Source organism: Peromyscus californicus, unplaced genomic scaffold, assembly GCF_007827085.1.
Source record: "Peromyscus californicus insignis strain IS unplaced genomic scaffold, ASM782708v3 Scaffold_5__1_contigs__length_169319896, whole genome shotgun sequence".
NCBI classification, from domain to species: domain Eukaryota; kingdom Metazoa; phylum Chordata; class Mammalia; order Rodentia; family Cricetidae; genus Peromyscus; species Peromyscus californicus.
Window position 1 is genome coordinate 100,219,966 of NW_026294573.1, and position 21,032 is coordinate 100,240,997.

General features: G+C 49.7%; 1 protein-coding gene across 2 annotated transcripts in view; it reads right to left on the reverse strand.

Annotated features, from left to right (window-relative positions):
• Col15a1 (collagen type XV alpha 1 chain) overlaps positions 1-19,089 on the reverse strand; it is a 108,023-nt gene extending 88,934 nt beyond the window's left edge. Inside the window, exons 1-2 of one of the 2 annotated variants that reach the window (XM_052716772.1) lie at positions 18,798-19,089; positions 18,621-18,712 (exon numbers count right to left, since the gene is read on the reverse strand). In XM_052716772.1, the coding sequence (XP_052572732.1) occupies positions 18,621-18,712; positions 18,798-18,808 (103 nt within the window). In that variant the 5' untranslated portion in view covers positions 18,809-19,089. The remainder of the gene's footprint in view (positions 1-18,620; positions 18,713-18,797) is intronic. The other variant, XM_052716771.1, reaches the window with a different exon arrangement.
• Positions 19,090-21,032: the final 1,943 nt, after the last annotated feature.

Consider the following 21,032-nt stretch of genomic DNA (forward strand, 5'->3'; position numbering starts at 1 on the left):
TCCCTGGCCCTCTTGAATGGATAAAGCCCAACCTCATTAAAGAGGCAGGCATTGGGTGGGTGTGGCATGGAGAGATGGGAAGAGTATGAGAAAGTTTTGTAATTCTGGAGTTTTCCTGAGTGTAACTGTAAGTGAAGCACATGTTAGGGTATCTCTTGAATCTTTGGGTACAGCCTAGGTGCCACTAGGTTGTCAGCAACCTCTTCAGAGTGGCCACTCACAGGCCTCGGCCCTTGAGAACAGCCACAAGGGAGATCAGAGCTCGGAGGAGGAAATGAGAGCAGCCCCCCCACCCTTGTCCCAACCCTGCCCATGTCTGCCCACAAACCAGCATCCCTCATCCAACCCTTCCGGATTTGGCCTAGGCAGGCTTGAAGGCATGGAGAAAATGAGATCACGAGAGATCTGATGAGCAGCTAGTTCTCAGCCTAGCCACCGATATCCATAGCCTTGATTTTGAAGGCCTGGGTCTGGAGACCATTCGCCAAGGACAGGAGGGGACCTGTGGGACTCCCCACCTACTGAAAGTCCTAGGAAATGGCCTGAAAGAGGGGGCAATGGGCAGGGTCTAGAAGCTCTGCCTAAGCAAGGCCAAGTGCGGAAAGCTACGATTTGAGTGATTCAGGAAGGGAAGAAAAGAGATTGGCAGAGAACTGCCAGGAGCGATGGGCCAGAAATATCAGGCCACCCGCAGGCCACGCTGGCGTTAAACACATGAGCACATTTAAACTGATGAGGCGAGGCCATGTTCCCCACTTTAGGTGAGTGGGCTGAGGGCAGAGGGGATGGAGCCCACCTGCCTTCTCTCTTCAAAGCAGAGACACTTAAACATCATACCCAGGAGACCTAACTTCACATGACAGGCAGCAGGGTGCCTCGGAGGGCTTCTGAGGAAGGCTCCCCTGACCATTTTAGGAGGAATCCCTCCTTCTCCTCAGAGGTTGCCCTGGCAGTCGGCCCCCCCTTCCTCTCCCTTGCCAAGGCGAGGGTGGGACTGGGTGACTTGGAATGCAGAGCACAGGCGGGGGAGTTTGGCAGAGGCAGGAGACACACTTGTCTGCAGTCTCTCAGCACTTGGCATGTACGCCTTGGGCAAATCAAGCTGCCCTGGGAACAGCCCGGGGCGTCCCCACAGATGCGCTGGTGTGGATCCAGCCAGGGCAGGCAAGCTGCTACAGCAGAATGAGCCTAGGGTACAGCTGGAGCAGGCGGTGTGAAATCACTCTCTAAAGCAAAGAAAAATCAGGGTCACCTTGAAAGCTAAGAAGGATGGTGGAAAATACCAGGTCCCCAAGAGGAGCAAAACAAGGCCCGGGCTCATGGCATGAGGACAGCAGAAACCTATAACGTCAAATTCCCAGACTTCTCAGACCACGCCCACCTGTGGCTCCAAAGGAAGGAGAGGTGGCAAAATGCCTTGCAAGACAGCAAGGGGATGCTGTTGGAGAGATGAACGCGCTGAACCTGTCCAGGGCCTTGTGGTCCTCATGTAATGATTTGGATGTTGTTGGTGAGGGCACAATAAAGAACAAACATTAAAAAAAAAAAAAGTGTTCTGCAGTTGTTACCGAACACACTACATCTTTGTCGAAATTCCCTGGCCCAATCATGCAAAGAGACCTGCCCTCAGAGAGATGCTGGAGGAGAGCTTGGCTCTGAAATGGGATTTGAGTTTAAGGGAACAGCCAGGACAGATGGTGACCCTGAAGTCCTATTTTGAAACAGACTGACTCTTGTTTAACTCAGATAAAAGGACAGCTTGACAGTCTCCAAATGTTTGCTGGAGGAAGAGCCTGGGGCCTCCGGGACACTGTGGGGGAATCAGCAAGGCACGAAAGCATCAGAAACTGACTGAAGGGACAGGAACCTGGAGGGACCAGAAGATGAGCAGCATCCCCCAGCGCGGTACAGAGAAAAAGATAGGGAAGTGGATTCCAGAAAGACCTGCCAGCACGATCCCGTTTGACGGCTTCTTAGCCAGGGGACCTTCGGTTCCTTCTTTAACTTCTCTGATCTTTTAAGTCTCTTTATCCGGACACTGAGATGGCACAATGCCTAGCTCTCACGACTGCAGTGCAAGGTGAATGTCAGATGTACCGTGATTAGAAAGTGCCGACCACCGCCAGTCCTAGACATTCAGAGAGGACAAGACAGATTCGATCCTGCTTCCATAGCACAGGTGTCCACACTGAGTTTCTCACTTTGTCTGGGGAGCTGAAGCACCCAGGAGCTTCAGAACATACTGGCCTCCATCCCAATTGGAGTTGGGTGATGAGACCCAGGCCTTAGTATTTCAAAAAGCTCCCAAGGCTGCTTCTGCCCAACAGAGTGAGGTCCAAGGTCCCAGGAGCACCGAGTGCTGGCCAGCTGCTTTCCCCAGACTCGGCATCCCACACTGACTACCTCTCAGTCTGGGAGGCAGGATTTCTCCTGTGTTCTATCCAGATGTGGATCCCACATCTGAGTAAGGTGCTCAAGTCACAGCACTAGAAAGTGCCAGAGCTGGGATCCGGAGTCCATCTAGTGACTGCTGAGCTCAGCGCTAGCCATGTCTAGCCCCCTCCCTAGAGGGAACAGACAGGCAACTCCCCCTGTGCTCAAGTGTTCCGGGGATGCACTCCCCCAGACAGCAACTTCTAGACTAAGTTCTGAAACCTTGTATTGATGACACACAGTGGCTGTTCTTTCTGCACCTTCCTTTTCCCGACAGATAATCCCCAATACCCAGCATTCTCTGCCTTCTAGTTCTCAGAGGGGTCTAATGAATGTTAGGGATGTACAGCATCTATTAGAAAGGGGGCCCAGCCAGGCAAGTTACATGAATGGCAAACTGTGGCCTTCACCCACAAGGAGCCAATGTGCGGCACAGACCACACTGAGTAGGAGGCCGCCTCCAAAGGGTGATTCTTCGAAATCTTGAACTGCAGGGCAGGACTGGCTGGAGTCCCGCATGCATATTCATGACCTGAATTTTTCACATTCCACCCAGGCTTCCCATGTGAGAGCAGCCCCACTCACTTATTCCTGGAAAGGTAAACACAGATTGAGAAGGCAAGGTTCTCGAACATACACACACACACACACACACACACACACACACACACACACACACACGCACACACACGCACGCACAACTATTCATGCAGCAGGCATGAGCACCTGCTGTATGGCAGGCACCATTCTGGATGCTGGAGGTCTAGGGGTGATTGAGGCAAGTCCTCTTGGAACTGAGAGTTCTCTTACAAGAGCTTTGGACCATGGTGATCTCCACTTTTCATCAAACACTAGTACATTTCCCTAAAACACACATATGCTGTGAATGGAGAAAATATTTTTTTGCAGGAATAGGCCCTGACACCCTGGACAACAATTTTTGCCTCTTCCATAATTTTGGGAACCGCAGATCTACATAAAGTGCCATCCTCACCCAAGCTTCTCATCATCAGAGAGCAGGGACCCCACACCTGTGGGCCTGACTTAGCCAGTGATCCACAGGAGCTTGGAAACTCCGTGAGCGCATCCTGCTTCAGAGTCCTCAAGCTTTCACTCCATAACACACGGGTGTTTATTTTCTCTTAGTGATGTTCTGGATTATTCCCCAGTTGTGACTGGTCTCTGGCCCCAACTTCCCAACCGCTGAGTAAAATACATGCTCCAGGAAATAAACAATGTGGCTCTTTGCAGACCTTTGTCACCCAGCCAGGAACCACTGCACAGCGGTCTGAGAAGCCACTAAAGGGATGGCCGGCTGGGGGAGGGGGCAGCTCGGGGCTCTCTTCCCACAGGTGTGGCTGTCTCTGAGGGAATCGCTCCTTTAGCCTTCCCATCCAGACACTCCCCTCCTCTGCCTCAGCAGGAAGCGCCCCAGGCTGACTCACTGCTTTTACACGTGTACGTTCCCAACACCATCTACAGAGAGGCGAAGAGCAGGGTGGCATCTAGTACCCCTGCACGGAGGGCCTAGCCACTCCCTATGCCCCTCTCCTCCTCTCAGCCCGCAGTGGGGGATGGGCCTGGGAGGAGCTCTTGCCCAGGGCTCGGGACTCTCACTCCAGCTCTGCTTCTCTGATGTAAGTTCCTGAAGTTGGTCCCTTTCCAGCAGCAGCAGTGGAACACCTCCATCTTCCACCGGAATTAGTACATTCTCCTGTAGGCAGTGGGAGAAGGAAGGCGGGCAGCCAAAGCCAGAGTCCCACTCTCCACACCTCCAGGTCCCAAACTTTTCATTCTATCCCAAGCCCTGGGCTGAGAACACCTGTGGAGCCTGAGGGGCCATGGTAGCTAGGTTGGGCTATCAAAGGAGCTTCAGCCTTCTTCCCGGGGATCCCTCTGTCTCCTTCCCCTCATGTGCTCTGGCCAAGGCAGGCCTCTGTTTCACACTTTTTTAAGATTTTATTTCATGTGTATGGATGTGCTGCCTGTGTGCGTGTGCGTACCTGTGTACCACGTGGGTGCCTGGTACAAGAGGAGGCCACTAGAAGAAGTGCTGGATCCCCTGCAGCTGGGGTTACAGACTGTTGTGATATGACATGTGGGTGCCGGGAACTGAACCCAGTTCTCTGGGATAGCGCCAGTGTTAAACACTGAACAATCTCTCCATCCCCAGCAGGTCATTTCTTAACTTTCTCCCCATCTGGATCCCTTCAACTGGAACTCTGGATCGCTCAGATCAACCTATCCAGCACCCTTCCCTGACTAAATCCGTTCACCCTTGGGACAGCATCTCAAAGGTCACTCCTTGGCGACGTTTCCCTGATGGCCTCATACAGATGAGCATCCAAGTGGGTGCTTCCTCAGGGTCCTGTACTTTAATTTTTCTTGAGAGCAGGTCTTGCTTTGTAGTCCAGGTTGGCTTGGAACTTGGAAGCCTCCTGCCTCCTCCTGAGTGCTAAGCTAAAAGCATGTGTTTCCATGACTTGCTCCTCTTCTCCAGAACCCTGTTTGCATTTATCTGTATCAAAGGATTGTTTTGCATAAATTGTTAGTGTCAGCATCCCTCAGTGGAACCAGGCCTCCTTGTCCATCATTCTATATCCAGTACATCATACATTGCCTTGCGTACAGTAAGCAGTCCGGAAATGTTTAAGTGGAAGTGTAGGAACAAATGATGAGTTTAAAAACCCTACTAGGCGTCCATAGGCAGGACAGACAGCCTTTTCTACCACAGTCTGGAATTTCACAACTATTTCTATCCACCCATCCAAACCTGACAAGTCTTTGCTTAGCTGATTCAGCTTTCCCACATCTGATCACAATGGTGCCTTCCCTGTCCCCGAGGGCTCAACAATCCTAACCTCCAAAGGTGAGTGACATTGATGTGGCCCTCCAGGTCCTTAGTGAAATGGCCTTGCAGATAAATTCTGTCCCGTGACGGAACGAACCAATGTGGAATGAAGCCACAGGAGGGTTTAGGGATGACACTGAGGTTGAACCTGGGCCCTGCGGCCTATAAGAATGTCACGTTAGAATCCAACTGCTGCTCAGGTCACAGTGCCTTCAGCAGCCCTCCCCCCTCACAGTTATCTAAAAGAAGGCACTGGGCTGGGCATTGTGAGTTCCTGGCTGATATACTTCCGGGTGCCTGGACCTCTCACCTGACAAGTGATTTTATATCAAAGGGGGTATTGGTAGCCACACATCCTGCTCCCCACCTGTCCCTGCTCTTGTCTGGGAATCAGAGCCCACCAGGCTATGCTGTAAAACCTCCTCCCTCCTCAGAGAGTTATAAAAGAGACTCTCACTTCTGCCACATGGGCCCTGATTTCCTCCCTTCAGACCCCCACCATGCTGCTGTCTGTCTGTCCATGGTGTTAATAAGTGTTCCAGTAAACTCCATACTCCCCAACAACTTGTCTATGCCCCTTGCAAGCTCCATATCTGAGACCTTTCACCCCGTATTGAGTGTTTACCACATACACTGTGCTAATAACTCAGGGTGGGGGTTGCTGCATTTACTCATCACCAGAGGCCTGAGATCAACCCTGTTCTGTTACAGATGAGGAAACTGAGGTTTGGAGAGGATTAGAAAGCCATCCAAGGTCATCAGCTGGTACTTGTGGAGCCTGGAACCAAATCAGCTCTGCCAGACTCTTCATTGCCCAGCACTCAGTGCCAGACTCCTCCTTGTCCAGTGCTCAGAGCACTGTGGATCATCACACTTTGGCATCAAATGCATCGCCTAGGGGCATTTGTAGCAAAAAGCCTGATGCTGTTGCTCTGGGGCAGGGCCCAGGACCCTGCATTCCTAACGAGCTCAGGGTAATGCCCTGCTGGCTGAGGGACCACAGGTCAGGGAGCAAGTCTATGAAAAATATAAGACTAGTGAGGCTGAGAAAGGAGACTGTGTGTGATCTCAGAGACCAGCAAGGAGTTCGGCATGGCTGGAGCCAGAAGCCGAGAGAGACGGGAGACGAGAGGGTTTGGCTGTAGCCCAGGCAGAATGGAGCTCATTGCTGTAATGGAAAGCATAGAGGGATTTGAAGGAGGGACACGATAGGACATGCGCTTTGGACAAGCCTCTCTGCGTGCACAGAGATGAGCCAGAGGTCAGAGAGAGGGGACGCCTGACAATCAGAGAGATATGACCCCAAGGGTGACAAAGAGGTGGAAGACAGTGATGGCATGCAGCAGATGCCACACAGGGAGAATTCATGTCTTCCAAACACAGCTGCAGTTCTTTCCCCAATGCCACAAGTACCCCAGTTGTGCCAGGCATGGAGCTCCCGAGCACAGACTCACAGTAGGCAGCAAGAGTGAGTTCCCATCCCAACAGTCTTCACAGAACCAGCTGCCCTTAGAAACACGGCCAGTAACAACTCTTTCCCATCCAGCCACACGGGCTCCATCTCAGCAGCTGTTCCCCCCTTTTCAGAAAAAAGTGTCTGCATCCACAGAGGGAATGGGACTTGGCCAGGCCCAGAACCAAACAATTAGACCAAGAAGTCATTTCTGGGTATCTCAGAGCAGAGAAGATGAAGATGTTCTGTTGCAAATTTGATAGCAGCTCACACTTGGAAATATTAAACCAACAAAAGCCATTGTGATTTTTGATCCGGAAACTCGAATCTCAAAAGGGGGTCAGGAGACTGAACCGGAGCCATCAGCTGTAGTAGGCTTAACCTGAAGTAAAAGTAGAAAATTTGTCACATGGAAAAACTGTGCAGAGAGAAATGATTCGTTTTTCCCTGTGCTTTCTGCAGGAGAGTGAGTAATTTGGCATTTTGACTGGGCGGCTAGAGCAGCTGAAGTCTCTGTTTGGGACCAAATATACACAGTTGTCCTGCAGATTTGGGCCCAGCTCATGAATGGACCATCAGTAAGAGACGACGTGCTCAGAACCAGACGGCCAGGCTGGCCCTGCTCAGTCACATGGATGCCCTCATTTGTCACAAAGTTGGGCCAAACTGAACTCAGACATGCTAGAATGTTCTTGCTAATGGTGATGTAGGGTTCACCTAGTCTGACCTCTTTGTTTACCAGATGGAGAAACTGAGACACAGCGGGGTATGGAAACTTGCTTGGGCAGAGAAAGAGCAGGAGAAAGCCAACACGGGCTCTGGGTGGTCTCTACTGCACCCTCCTCCTGGCCATAGCTGCATCCTGCACATAGTGGGTTGGGAGAGCAGGACAGTTCTCTGCCTGATGCTGACCTGGAGCAAGGTTGCATGAATGACTTCTTTAACAAGGGTAGGTAGCCCAAGTTCAGCCCACAGGCCAGGCTCAGTGCTAAGTGTTAGGGGAGTAAACTGGATCGTTGGGGAGTCCCACCTCACTTTCTAACCCTGAAGTTGTGAGATCAGGTTGAGAAGAAAAAATGTGTAAGAGACCGGGCGGAGTAGTTCTTAGTAAGTCCACAGAGGAAGTAATTGTATTCACTGTGATTGATTAAAAGGTCCTGCTTTTGTCAATCACCATGAACTCCGCAGCTCCAATCAGCAAAGTTTCAGTGCCTTACTGTTCTAGAGGTTAGAGAGCCAACACAGGTCTTGTTGTAAGAAGAGTCAAGGTAGTAAAGATAGGATTTTTCTAGAAGCTTTAAGGGAAATATCTGTCCCCTCACAGCGTCCAGCCCCTTCAGGGTGCCCACATCCTGTGGCTTGTGACTCATTCCTCCAACTCCCAGACAACGAAAGGGCTGGTCAAGTCACCCCCACTTACATCATTCCAGCCTCTACTTCTCCCTCTCTCTTCCACTCAAAGAACCTCGTGGATCTACTGGATCCAAGCAGATCATCCAGGATGTTGTCCCTTCACCTGCAACCTTAATTTCTCTTTGCCACACTGCCTGGTACAGGACTGGTGTGGGACATGGACTCCTCTGGAAGGTTACTGCTCTGCCTACTGCAGTGATTATTGTGGGAAGGGTTTTAGGCAGGGGCAACACAGTCAGAGACGGGCTAAGCTTCACCTTGAGATCAGGGGGATCTCATTAAAATGCAGGTTCTGATTTACTGGGTTCCAGATGGGGCTGGAAGCTCTGCCTTTCTATGGAGTCCCCAGTGGGTGCTGGTTCACAGACAACAGCAGAATAGAGAGATGCCAGAGACTGGGGAGGGTGCAGTGTAGAAAGGTCTGCCAGGGTAGACACTGGAGATGGGACAGACATGGATGCTCCTCTTAAGCTGTGGCTGAACTCTCCCCTACCATAGGGCTGTTGGGAGGGAGAGTTGGGTGTGTTACACACACACACACACACACACACACACACACACACACATTCACAATGCCACTTACATATACACTACACATACCTAGAGCCAGACACACATGGACACAATATACAGAAACTTATATATATATGTACAACTTATATATGAAACACAAATACATATAGATGCTTAATACGCATATAATTTCTACATATAACATACACTTACATGTATACATAGTTGATAAATTTAAAATGCATAGATGGAATATGTACTTACAATTGATAAATATGAAATATGCACCTTTCTGTTACCAGAGTATACATCTAAAACATAGAAATTCATCAAACTCCTCCCTTCAAGTCTCAGGGAACTAGTCAGAAGAGGAAGTAGAAAGACTGTGAGAGCTAGAGATGATGGATGACTTCAAGGAGAGAGGTCTTCCAGACACAGCAGGATTGAAGGACATACGAACTCACAGAGCCTGTGGCAGCATGCACGAAACCTGTACAGATTCAACCAGACAAAATCCTAGCACTGAGACGGTAAGGTGGGCACAAAGTCCCACCCCTAACCAAAAAACTATTTGTAATCAGTGCCTGCTGGGAAAGGGAAATGAGTTTTCTCCAATAGAGAGTCCAACAGAGCAACCACACTCCAGGGTAGATCCCATGCCTGGGAGCATCTGGCCAACACAAAACAAACCGTGCTGGGGGTGGAGAAGCAGAGGGTGCTGACGGCACCATAAAGTGCTGGAATTGTTTTGTTTTGTTATTTTTTTCTCTTTTGGTTTTCTGTTTGTTCTGATTTTCATTTTTTGTTCTTGGTTTTGGTTTTCTTGAAGAGAGAGGTGAGGGACATAAAGTTGGGTGATCCGGAGTTGAGGAGGGTCTGGGAGAAGTTGGGGGGAAAGTGATTCAAATACATTGCATGAAAATATTTAATAGAGATGCATAGAAAGCAACATCTGGTAATTAGCACCCAGGTCCATGGGAAGCTCTCTAGATCCCAGAACACTAGCCTAGGAGCCAGGATGCCCTGTTGTACACGTGGCTGTTTTCAGTTTGCACCATGACCTCCAGCTAGCTGAGCTTGGTCACTTTACCTCTAGGGGCTGAACAAAAGGCCAGACAGAGCCAAGTAGCCACAAGCCTGTGTGGCTGAAGATGGAAAAGCAGAGGACACTGACAGAATGAGCTGCTTAGTCATCAGCTGGACCTCAGCACCTCTGTTCCAGTGGATGGAACAGTTACAATTTCCCACCACGGAAAGCAAACATAGATTGCTCTTCAGGAAACATCTCGTTTAGCCCAGGCTGGTCTCAAACTCACTAAGAAGCTGAGGTTGACCTTGAACTTCTCTTGAATGTATACCATATGGTTTATGCAGTACTGAGGATTGAACCCAGGGTTCTGTGCATGCTAGGCAAGCCCTCTACCACTGTGCTACATCCCCAGTCAACAAACACATGCTCTTCCTGACGTATCTACATTGTAAGCCCTGCTCTCACCCCCTTACCACCTCCTGCAACCAGAATGGATGACTGAGTAGCCTCCAGAGCACAGACAGTCACATAAAAGGGCCTGTCGTGCCCTTTGGGTTACCTTAGCCTCAAGCTTTGGGGATTCTTTCTTTAATGAATTAAAGTGCTCACTCTATCCTTTGGGTGCCATGGCATATGCTCGGGAAACACAGGTAAACAAAACAAAGGTCCTGCCTCCAAGGAACCCACAGTAAGGTGGGAGGGGGTTAATGAGGCATTGAACTTTGCCATCAGTGACAGACTCCTGACTCATCTCTAATCCTGTCCCTACCTAAAAATAAGAAAGACTAAATAGGTCACTCAAAGGATGGCAGCAGAGCTAAGATTTGAATCCAGAACCCTGGAGACCAGAGGCATGAACCACATCCTAAATCTGCTACCTGGGCACCAGCTCTGCTACCTGGGTCGTGGTCAAATACAGACTCCCTTGGAGACTCAGCGCCATCACCTTCTAAAGAAGCTGTGGAACTGAGGAGTTTGCTTGCTTTGTGTTGTCTGTTCTGTTGCTGTTTTGAGACAGTATCTCACTATGCATCCTAGGCTGGTCTTGAACTCCTAGCAGTCTTCCTGCCTCAGCCTTATGGTGCCAGTTACCATGCCCGGCTTAGATTGGCTGTTGAGAACGCTGCTGCTCCAGACACTCTTAAAACCCACTGGTGGCTGGCCGCAGGGTCTTTCTAGGGGTCATAGACACCAAGTTTGTGACCTGCACACTCACACTCTAATTTTCTGAAAAACCTTTCTGGTGTTTACCACAAGGTGCTCAAAAAATGGGTGAATGGATGGAGGAGAGGAGCCCCCATCTCTGTTTGGCTAAGGCAGGGACGTGAGGAGACAATGTGGACCCCGGCCCCTTTGCTGTTGTCATTTTCTTGGAGAAGCAGCAGCCTAAATCAAAGGCTAGGGCAGAGGCGTTCTCATTGGCTGTGGCCCGGATGGTAAACTGCCATGGCCTGGCCAAAGACTGCAACAAAATCTCCAATGATTTGCTCTAGGAATTTGTGGTCACTAATAATCGCAGCAGTCATCAAACAGAGATGACATTGTGGTTGTCACAGAAGGATTTATACTGAGCCAGCAGCAGCAGCTAGAAGCCTACAAGAGGACCAGTTTAACTGTGGTATCTGCACTATGAAATGCTAGTTCAAGCACAAAGAATATTAGAGAATGTTTAATGATCGTGAGGAAGCACCTAGATGATTATTAAGGGAAGAAAGCAGTCAACAAAATACAGTGTGCCAATGATCTATTCACACTCTAACATATGTGAAAACAATAGGGAGAAACCCCCAAATGTGAGCAGGCTCGCTTTTTTGTTCAGTAACAGATGGCATGTGGTCTTTATTTTATTTTATTTTTTGGTCTTTCGAGACAAGGTTTCTCTGTGTAGCTTTGCGCCTTTCCTGGAACTCACTCGGTAGCCCAGGCTGGCCTCGAACTCACAGAGATCCACCTGGCTCTGCCTCCCAAGTGCTGGGATTAAAGGCGTGCACCACCACCGCCTGGCTGTGATCTTTATTTTAAAAAAGGAATTTCTCTTTTTATTTTTCCTTCAGGTTTTTATAATGATTATTATTACTTTAATCACTTTTTATGGTATTAAAAAAATCTCCTCTTTTAAAGGCTGACTATTGGATATGTTAGTATATACAATTCCAGTGTTGTGGGATATTTGTACACTGTGCGAAGATGTATTGCTGTGATTGGTATAATAAAAAGCTGAATGGCCAATAGCTAGGCAGGAGGTATAGGTGAGATTTCTGGAGAGAGAAATGAAGAGGAGGAGGAATTGAGGTGTGCAGGAGAAGCCAGGAGACACAGAGAAGAAGCAGGAGATGCAAGATGGAAGAGAGGTAACACCATGTGAAATAATATAGATTAATATAAATGGTTAATTCAAGTTATAAGAGCTAGTTGGGGAAAAGCCTAAACTAAAGTCGGAACTTTCATAATTAATAGTAAGTCCCAATGTCATTATTTGTGGGCTGACAGCTACTACTCCATTCCAGTGCTGGGAGCTGGAGACAGGAGGGTCCCCGGGACTCACTGGCACAGACTACTTGCGGACTTCCAGGCCAGTGAGATACCCTGTCTCAAACAAAACAAATACAAAAAACATGAGTGGTACCTGGGCATGACACCCAAGTTTGTTCTTTGATCTCCATATATGTGCACACTTACACACACACATACACACACACACACACACACACACACACACACACACACACACTAAATAAATAAGTAAATAAATAAATGTTTTTAGACAAGGAATTCATGGCTTAGTGAAGATGGCAGAGGTGATGTCCCTCACCTGACTTTAAAACAACAATCATCAAAACTGTGTGGACTTAAGTACACACACACATACACACACACACACACACACACACACACACACACACACACACACAGGCACACAGGCAGCACACATGCATTTCTGAATAAACATGACCAGTAATATAGGGATTAAAGAATTAAATTTATATTGTTAAATGAAAAAAAATGTACAATGAACCACAGCGAGGGCAACAGCTCGCACTTGGTAATTCGGGGAATCTGGACTCCCGTCTGGAATAGAACTGACTTCGGCTACACCTTTATCTTTGGTCCATTTGCAAAGGATCAGGCTGTAACCATCAAAGATCAACTCAGAAGCTTAACTAGAAGAGGAAATCCGATGTCCCACCCTTGACTACATTGGCCACCAGAACTAAGAGGACAGGTGAGCTAGCATGCAAACGGGTCACCTAGCTCATACAATCAAAAACGATAAAGAGCAGGGTGACGTGAATGAATCCCAGACCACCTACTTACGAAGTTAGGGAAGGAAACCGAAAGCCCCTTAAAGTTCTCTGATTACTCAGCCAGTCACTCTACAGTTGGCAGAGCTGTGGAAGGTTTGGCATGGCTTATGTACCATGGTGGATATGGTAAGACGGTACATTAGGTGAAAAGTCAGATAGCCCTGTTCACTCCTGCCTTGATTTATTAAAAAGCTGTACTGGGTGTCCACTTGTGCCAGGCCCCGTCTGAGATTCTGGCATTCAGGGCTGGACAAGGCCCAGGCCTGTGTGTATCCTGGCTCCTCCTCTGCAGCAGAGGATGCAGGAGTTGTCAAAGGTCACCATGCAGCCTGAGGTCCCTGTCACTGAGAGGCACCCAAGATGCTTGGGAAGAGAGGGTGAACCCCCTGGGCAGAGTCCTAAGAGAAGATGAGATTGTTAGATCAAGTGGAGCAGAAGCATGTTCAAAAATGGATTGCCTGGCAAAGACACGAGGGCCCTGGGGCTTGCTGGCCAGTGAGCCTAGCTGATCTGTGAGCTCCAGGTTCAATGAAAGACCCCATCTCCATATTTTAAAACAGTCAGGTCCACATTAGTTTTTAAAAGTCAGCCAGGATATCCAAATGGCTCATAAACATACAAGGTTGATTGACTTGGACTGGGGAGATGGATCCCTGAGTAAAGTGTCTGCCACACAAGCGTGAGGACCTGAATTCCATCCCCAGCACCCAGGTTAAAAACTGAGCACAAGCCGGGCGGTGGTGGCACACGCCTTTAATCCCAGCACTCGGGAGGCAGAGCCAGGCGGATCTCTGTGAGTTCGAGGCCAGCCTGGGCTACAGAGTGAGTTCCAGGAAAGGCGCAAAGCTACACAGAGAAACCCTGTCTCAAAAAAACCAAAAAAAAAAACTGAGCACAGCGTGCATTTGTAACATCAGTTCTGGGGAGCCGGAGGCAGGAAGATCCCTAGGGCTATCTGGACAAGCAGTCTACACCAATAAGTGAGAGACCTTGTCTTAAAAAACATGATAATGGCTCCAGAGGAACAGCCAAGGTTGACTCAGCATGCGAGCTCTCACCTGCGTGTGGGCACACACACACACAGAGTGTCACAGACATACACAGTCACAGACATACACAGTCACAGATAGGGAGATACACACACACACACACACACACACACACACACACACACACACATACACACACACACACACACGGGAAATATAAATTAAGGCTTCATTAAGATTCTAACTGGTGCTGTTAGAAATGTTGACATGAAAGGTAGTGATGAGACTGGATGTTGGCCAGGATATAATGGGGACTCTCACAGCCTGATGCTCATGTGTTTTGGTACAAACACAGAAGAAGGCATGCCAGCAGCACCTGCTTATCCAAAGAATATGCACCCCTGTGACCCAGCACCACACCTAGATAGGAAACTAAAGGAAATGCCTACACACGTGTCCTGAGATGCACATGAGAACAGTCACACCACACTGTCAGATTCCACAGGTCCATGACAACCCACATGCTGTTGGAGAAAAACAGATAAATCACAGTAAGTATAGTCGCAGTGTGGACTATTATATTACAGTGAAAATAAACTGTTTGCCTCATGCATGAATCTCAAAACCTTAACATTCAGAGAAAGAACTCGAAATGGAAAAGTACGTTCTTCATGGAGAAGGCCCAGAGTCAAGGAAGCCAGAGCCCAGGATGTAAGGATGTATGCTTAGGCTGTCAAGTTCTTTTTCTAAGTGAACAGAAGTGACAGCTATAAAAGTCCAGGTGGCAATCACCCCTGAGAGGTGAGGAGTCCTCTGGGCCCCCACCAGAGCAGAGCAAAGCCCTGGGTGTTCCATTCCCTGCTCTGCATGTCTGTCTGCAGGACTGTTCTTTGGGGATGCACTCCTCTGAGTGGAGATGCTACCTCACGAGAAACCACGAGAAGCCGACAGCTTGCATATATCAGCACTTTGTCTACAGGTCCAGCAGCACCATCCCTGCTCCAGCAACAGCCCTCACCCTCCGAAACAGCAGCCACTCCACCAACAGAGCTAGCTTCACCAGGAGAGAAACCCCCAGGGCTAGCCTGCAGCCTAGCCCTGACCCTTCCGAGACACAAGGGCCCATGATGGTCACACTTCAGTGATGGAGGAGGGTGACTGACCTCTGGATGAGGTACATATGGGATGAGGTGTGGTCTTTTCTTTCTGACTGTGAATTCAGAACCCCTTGGGGGAGATCTGAGCCTGGCTCCTTTTTAATCCCCAGTCTGCAGGAGGCCTGGCTGACTAGGTGTTTAATCTGTATGCTGAACCTAAATAAGTCTCAAGCTGGGTAAATGCCATTTTGTTTCTCAGTGTTCAAAACTAAAAATACAAAACTGAGCACATCTTGCTATCCCATTTCAGAGATGGGAAAACTGAGGCTCAGAAGGAGAAGTGAGTCATCTCAGCTTACAGAGAGAATGGGTCCATGACAAAGCCTGGGTTTTCCAATGCTCAAAACTGGTTGGGGGCGGGGCAACTAGGAAGCTTACAAAGATCTACTTTTTAATAAATCCACCATCTGCAGATTACTAGTACCTGTGTTCCATCCCCATCAGAGGAGCTTTGCCTATGGTGACATCCAGGAACAGCATAAACAGTAGAGCTGGGGACCTGGAGAAGCAGCCGGGACTCAGAACAGCCTTCCGGGGGCAGCAGCACTCTGTGGGACTGGCAGCCTGTAAGTGGCCAGCCGTGTGCGGACTCTCTGCCAGACTTGCTGGGAACCAGACCAGAAGTCTCACCTACTTGAGTCTAGATGCCTGCAAAGTGCTTCTTCCCTTTTTCTAAACAGCTTTGTTGAGGTCTAGTGTGCAGCTCGTGCTGAAGGCAGTTAGATCAGTTAATCTATCAACAGGATAGCACAACCACCACCACAGTCCAGTCTTGGATCATTCCATACCAAGTCCCCACCTGCCCATTTTAGTCACTCCTGCGTCTTTCCCTAGCACTAAGCAATTATAGATGTCCTCCATCTCTCTAGTTTTCCCTTTTTAGAAAGTTGGTTTAAATGGGCTCTGACACTGTGCAGGTTTTTATCTGGCCACTTACACTCACCACATTGTCGCATGGATCTGTGTGTCCTCCCTTTTTATTGTCAAACAGTATTCCATTGAAAGGACATACCATGATATGTTTATTTAACAGTTGATGAACCAATCTGTTTCTATACTCTGTCATTATGTATAATGCTGTTATGAATGATCACATAAAAGTTTTTGAGTGGCCATATGGTTTTCTTTCACTTGAGTAGACATTTAAGGAGCAGACTCACTTGATAGTAGTATAATTAATATTTAGTATTCAAGAAGCTGCTTAACTATTGGGGACATGAAACAAGCTTAAACATTTAGCTTCATGGTCAAGAGTATAAATTCTTCCAGCTGTACTTCTGCCTATGAAAGTCATGTGATCTTGGACAAATAACTTTGCCTGAGTATCGTCTGTGATAGTGCATCTGTGGAGCTGGTGAACTCTGCTGGCTCCGATAAAGCTACAAAGTCTTGGGGGTCGGTTGAAATATAGTCTAGCTATGGAGCCCAGGCCAGCCTTGAGGTTATGATCCTCTTGCCTTAGCATTCCAAGTGCTGGGATTACAAGTTCGTGCCATCACATCCAGCACAACCTATCTTCCCTCCTTCCTTCCTTCCTTCCTTCCTTCCTTCCTTCCTTCCTTCCTTCCTTCCTTTTTTCTTTCTATTTTTCTTTCTTTTCTTCTTTCTTTCTTTCCTTCTTCCTGCCTTCCTTCCTTTCTTTCCTTTTCCTTTCCTAATAGCCAGTTGAGCGGTGGCCCTGTGGGAAGAGCCTCTCCCATAGACTTGCAGGTTATCACGGATAACCTTGGAACAGCGGGATGGCTTTAGGCAAACTGCATGCCCCTTCTGGGCCTCCTCTGTTATGATGGAGATGACCCTCCAGCACAGCAGGCCACAAGAACTTTGGAGAGGCACTGGGCTCCTGTCATGAGTAGGAGACTGGGGATCTTTAAGACAGTCTCTGGGAAACTCCTTTGATGGTGGACAGCAAAGTCTCTAGAGTGAGGGTACCTGAATCAAATCCTACTCCAGACACTTAGAAAGCTGTGGTTTGGATTCAGAACTCTCAGAATAGGAGAACTACAGTTCTCGGTACCCAGCCCCTGGAATGATAACTGAGATGGGAGCCTGTTCAAACCTCATCTGATGCAGGGTTGGATGAGAGTTAGCTCTGTAAACTGCATGCAAGGTCTGTAGCGCTCAGGGCTCCTGGAGCCCTCTTCAGATCCCACAGGGGCACTGAACATTGTCAGCTGCCCTCTGCCGCTGACTTGGCAAAGCCCTGTGTCATATGGGAAATTGCAAGGTTTCCACACTGACCATTCTTGGGAGAAGCCAGAACTCTGCTCCAACTGCCCTTTGATCTGCAAGAAATGCCAGGCTGGATTCCCTGGCAGGGAGAACTATCATTGCATCTGTGTCTTGCTCCCTCACAACCACAAGCCGGGTGGTACCAGGCTTCTTCAAGTACCTAAGGAGTTAAACAAGGCCACCAATCCCAGCCCAGCCTCCATCAGGGGACCATGACATGCTTCCAAGCCTTCCCTTCTTCAACTGGATTATGTGCTGATCTCTAAATCTAAAGGGGTGAGAGGCTGCTCTTCCAAAAGCCAGGTTCTGCTAAGTGCACCGCACAAAGGCTGAGCCCGGACAGGAACCTGCCCAACTGGGTTTGAGTTCTGGCTTTCGGAACTGCCTGCACTTCCTGTGCCTGCCCGCTGCCGCTGCCGTGCTTTCCAACACACAAGTTCCTGCGAAGAGGAAGGTTTCTTCCGTCTCTTATTTTCTAAGTACCCAGAAGCATGGAAAGAACGTTATTTCCCATCTGTCCATTAGACTTTACAACATCCCTGGGAAGTAAGTGGGTCTAGTTTATCCTTTTCAGATGAGGAAACTGAGGCACGAAGAAGTGAAGAAGTGAGAAGTATTTCCCACGGTCACCCAACAGAGGCGCGACTCACCCCCCAGGCAGTCAGACTTTAACCCTGACTCCACTTTAACTCAACAATTTCTGAGTCCTGGTGGGGGGGAAACTGAGGCATAGAGAACAGAAGGAAAGGTCACTTGCCCAGGTTTAGTCCATCATTCAACACGCCTCTGCCCCTCAGGGATGGGGACCACTTGTAACTCGGCTGAACCAAGCGCGCAGCGACTCTATTCCGTTATGTTAGGAGAGACCAGGGCGCCAAGGTGTCCCTGTCAGTGACTGTGCTTCCAATGGACCTAGTGGACATCTGGACATCGGATCTGCTCAACCTGAGCCGGGCGCGCCAGGACCTCAGCGCGGAAGTCCGGCGCTCTTTGGGATACTGTCCTTTCTGGCAGTGTGGTGTCACTGTGCAGCCCAAGCCCCTCTGCCCTCACTGGGGAGCCGCGTCCAGCTCGCACACCCTGTGTGCCCTGACTGAGGCGATCGCCGTGGCGCCTAGAAACCGGGGGGCCCGGGAGGACCCAGGGCTGTATAGCCAGCGCGCAGCACCAAGCAAGCACTCCCTTTTATGTCCAGGAATGAGGCGCCGAGGCACCCGGGCGCGCAACCGGCGGCGGTGGCTTACCTGTCGCTGCGCGCGTCTGCAGGACAGCGGAGAGCAGCGCGGAGGAGAGGATGGAGAGCAGCCACCGCGGGCGCCAGCCCTGCGCGGTCCTCCTGAAAGAAACGGTGGCAGAGAAGGTGAGGAAGAGGCCAGGAGGCGAGGCCGGGGCAGCACGGGGACGCGGGGCACGGGTCCTACCTGGGTGCCATGGTGCAGCCGCCGGACCCCAGCTCGGCTTCGCCCGCGGAACAAAGGCGGCGCTCGGCGGCGACGGCAGGATCCCGGCTGCCGCCCGCGCCTGAGTCACCCGCGCACTGAAACCCGACTCCGCCGCGCCCTGAGCTCCCCCACGCGCGGTGCCCCACCTCGCCGCCGGTCCCAGCCGAGCCTCCCCACGCCCCCTTCTTCCCGCCACTCCAGGGCCTTATGTAACCCGCAAAGAAAGCCCGGAGTGCTGACACAGCGCCCCACAACCCCGGCCGGCTGGGATCGCTGGGGCTTCCTTACATGACAGACCAGGCTACTGAGTCTCAGAGAGGAGCTGCAGTGTCCCAAAGCCACACAGTTGAAGTCGCTCCCTGCTGCTGTGCCACACCCAGCACACCAGTCAGGATCCCGCTTGCATGCCCCAGAGTAGTGGCGGTGCGGATGGAAGTCATGCACAGAGCTAGGACTAGGAAGGCCACGTGTTGTGTGTCCCGAACATTTTGGAATCCCAAAACCTTGACCAAGGGGCACAGCCCTCAGAAACCTGATCTAACCTCTTCCCTTCTGTTCTCAAGTTAGTGATGGGGGAAACTGAGGTCCAGAGAAGGCAAGCAATTTACCAAGATATCCACCCAGTGAGCGACACAGGGCAGGGGACCCAATATATAGGAGAAAAGGGCAAAGTCTCAACGCTGACCAGAGGACATAGAGTCATGTGTGTCCCCTGCCTGCTGAGCCGACAAGCAGCACAAAAGGCAGGAATTGGGAGCTGAGCTCGTGGACACACTACCTCCAGGAATCCTTGCAGTTGCCACAGTTGCATGAAAAGTAGGGGTGAGGACACGTCCCTTCTCAGGAAGTGTCTAGATGTTAGTAAACTGCACTGATTTCTCAGAGTGGCCAGCGCAGGACAATGCTCACAGCACGTCTATTTACCCTGCTGTTGCCACTGCGCTGATTATATCCTCAGATGGGAAGGACCAGGACAGACAGGACCATAGACTCTTAAGGAACTAAGGCACAAGGAGCCAAAGTGCCCCCAGAGCCAGATGGGCTCTGTGGAACTAATAAGGAAGATAGGGCATCCTAAGGACACTGCCCACATTAGGTGGCTTTGACATCTGTCCGACCGCACTGTCTATGGATGTGAACTCTCCCTCTTCCCTATTGCAGCCTTCTGTGATGGATACAACTGTTGTTGCAAATCACTAACCACGGAGAATTGGCCATCCAGATTGGGGTGGGGGGAGGCTGGAGGGATGGCTCAGAGGTTAAGAGCATGTGCTGCTCTAGAAGAGGACCAGGCACCCACACAGAGTAGCCCACAACCGCCTGTAACTGTATCTCTTGCGGATTTAACACCCTCCTCTAGCCTCTGTGGGCACCCCTACACACACACACACACACACACACACACACACACACACACACACACACACACACACAAAGAGAGAGGGGGAGAGAGGAGAGGAGAGGAGAGGAGAGGAGAGGAGAGAGAGAGAGAGAGAGAGAGAGAGAGAGAGAGAGAGAGAGAGAGAGAGAGAGAAATTGATAAATACATCTTTAAAACTCAGGTTTATGGAATTTTAAAATTCAGGTAAACCCAATGACATGAAGCCTACATTCTCCAGACCAAATTTTAATTGGAATTGAATCAGTGAAGGCAATACTCTCCAGTTCACCACCATTTCCTGTTTCTCCCAACACCAAGACAAAGAATAGTCCCACTTAGTACCACACTTGAAGCCTATCTTTGCTAATAAGAGAGCGGAACTAGGTTTTGAGCTCACCAACGTGTTCCAAACAGGCAGACAAAAGATCTATGGAGAGAGAAGGCTGTGTTTAAAGGAAGATGGAGAAGAGCATATATTTCACACACAGATAAAGTTTAATTACACAGAGAAGATGGCTTTACACTACCAGCCCGGCTTGCCCCAGTTCTGTACTGCCCGCAGGATGAAGGCATACCTGCCTTTCAACGGATAGACTTGCTTGGGCTTCAACTTATCGGTCCAAAGTGTACATGGATAATGCAGCAGAGTCATTTACAACTCTCTCGGCGAAGCCCTGCGTACACATTTGTTGATTCTAAGTAGGCGCCTAATATCCAGCTCCCTGGAATTTGAAGGCCAAGGTCCCTGCAGATCTTCTCTCCCATGGTGGCTGGAAATAGACGCTTGCCCCTTGCCGATAGTGCTGATTTGCTTCTCTTTCACCTGAGAAGCC